The 1,623-nt window shown below is 52.2% G+C and overlaps 1 protein-coding gene across 1 annotated transcript; it reads left to right on the top strand.

The window, feature by feature from the left end:
- Nucleotides 1-298: 298 nt before the first annotated feature.
- On the top strand, nucleotides 299-1,053 carry LOC133896690 (histone H2B.3-like). The gene has a single exon (XM_062337285.1). The coding sequence runs from the start codon at nucleotides 394-396 to the stop codon at nucleotides 850-852; it is 459 nt and encodes a 152-aa protein (XP_062193269.1). The 5' UTR covers nucleotides 299-393; the 3' UTR covers nucleotides 853-1,053.
- The last annotated feature ends 570 nt before the right edge of the window (nucleotides 1,054-1,623 follow it).

Here is a 1,623-nt window from a genome sequence, read left to right on the forward strand (position 1 = left end):
TGTATAAAATTTGCTTCTACTCGCGCAACCCTCCAGGAAACAAAAATCCGGTTCGTACCCTATGACATGTGGGACTACGCACCAACGACGTCACGTACGCGCGCCGAAAGCCATTTCGCTCCGTCTCCTCCCGCTTCCATTTCGCCACGTCAGCGATTTGCGTCGAAAACGCATCGCAACCGTCCACATGAAGAAGAACCAACGCCTGACACCGCACCATGTCATCGATCCGGGGCACCTACCGCTCGGCCAATCAGATTTTCCGCTCTCGCTCTATAAAGTCACCGCCCCACGTCTCACGACCACACAGCCTTGCAGTTGCAACTCTCTCCCCAATCGAGCGAAACCCCAGCTAGCCACCGCGTTCCCCCGCCCCGAACCCGAGCGGAATCGATGGCGCCCAAGGCGGAGAAGAAGCCGGCGGCGAAGAAGCCCGCGGAGGAGGAGCCCGCAACCGAGAAGGCGGGGAAGGCCCCGGCGGGGAAGAAGCCCAAGGCGGAGAAGAGGCTCCCGGCGGGCAAGACCGCCGGGAAGGAGGGCGGCGAGAAGAAGGGGAAGAAGAAGGCGAAGAAGAGCGTGGAGACCTACAAGATCTACATCTTCAAGGTGCTGAAGCAGGTGCACCCCGACATCGGCATCTCCTCCAAGGCTATGTCCATCATGAACTCCTTCATCAACGACATCTTCGAGAAGCTCGCCGCCGAGGCCGCCAAGCTCGCCCGCTACAACAAGAAGCCCACCATCACCTCCCGCGAGATCCAGACCTCCGTCCGCCTCGTCCTCCCCGGGGAGCTAGCCAAGCACGCCGTCTCCGAGGGCACCAAGGCCGTCACCAAGTTCACATCCGCCTAGGCGCTATGCCCTTCTCTGTTCATGTGTCGTGTTGCAGTCCTGGTACTGTTTGTACCTCGAAGATTTAGCTGGTGTGGATGTAGTTAGCTGTTGGGATGGGTTTTTTTTTTGTGATAATGTTTGGCTTGTGCAAGAACTATCTGGCGCTTTTGAAACACAGATGATATCTGTATGTTATAGTTATGGTGTTGATTTAACTTCCATGCTTGCGAATCACCTTTTGTTCATGGTTAATTGCTCCCCTAATTTCGCCCTTGTCTTGCTGATGATATTCAAAGCTCTGTTGATTTTGTGTTGTCCCTGAACAAGTCGCAGCACCTGCTGTTTATGACTGAACAGATGCAAAGGTAGTGTGAACCTGCGATCTGAATGATGACCGGAAGTTCCCGGTTTGGAAATTTGGATTTCAGCTTCCTGTTTGTCGTCCTGGTGCTGGAGCTTGTGCGGTTTTATTTCTGGATTTCGATTCTTCTATTCTGTTTTTCTGTGCGCGTAAGGGATTGCCTTTGGTAGCTCAATTTGTTGTGTTTCGAGCGGTCTGTAAACATAATTCGGTTCTCAATTATTTTGCGATTAGAGTTGCGAAAACTTATTGATTTTTGAGGTATCTGAATTTCGAACCACAATTTGGTCTCTCTAGTTGAAGGCCAGATTTGTCAGTTGTGTCGGGTTTGATTTTTGGGAAGGAAAGGCTCCTGAAATGTTGGCGTGATTTGAGTTTGGAACTAGGGATCTACTAATCGCCAACCTGTTTTGGCGCCGCTCCGAGAT

The sequence above is a fragment of the Phragmites australis genome, chromosome 2 (assembly GCF_958298935.1).
Source record: "Phragmites australis chromosome 2, lpPhrAust1.1, whole genome shotgun sequence".
Lineage (NCBI taxonomy): Eukaryota > Viridiplantae > Streptophyta > Magnoliopsida > Poales > Poaceae > Phragmites > Phragmites australis.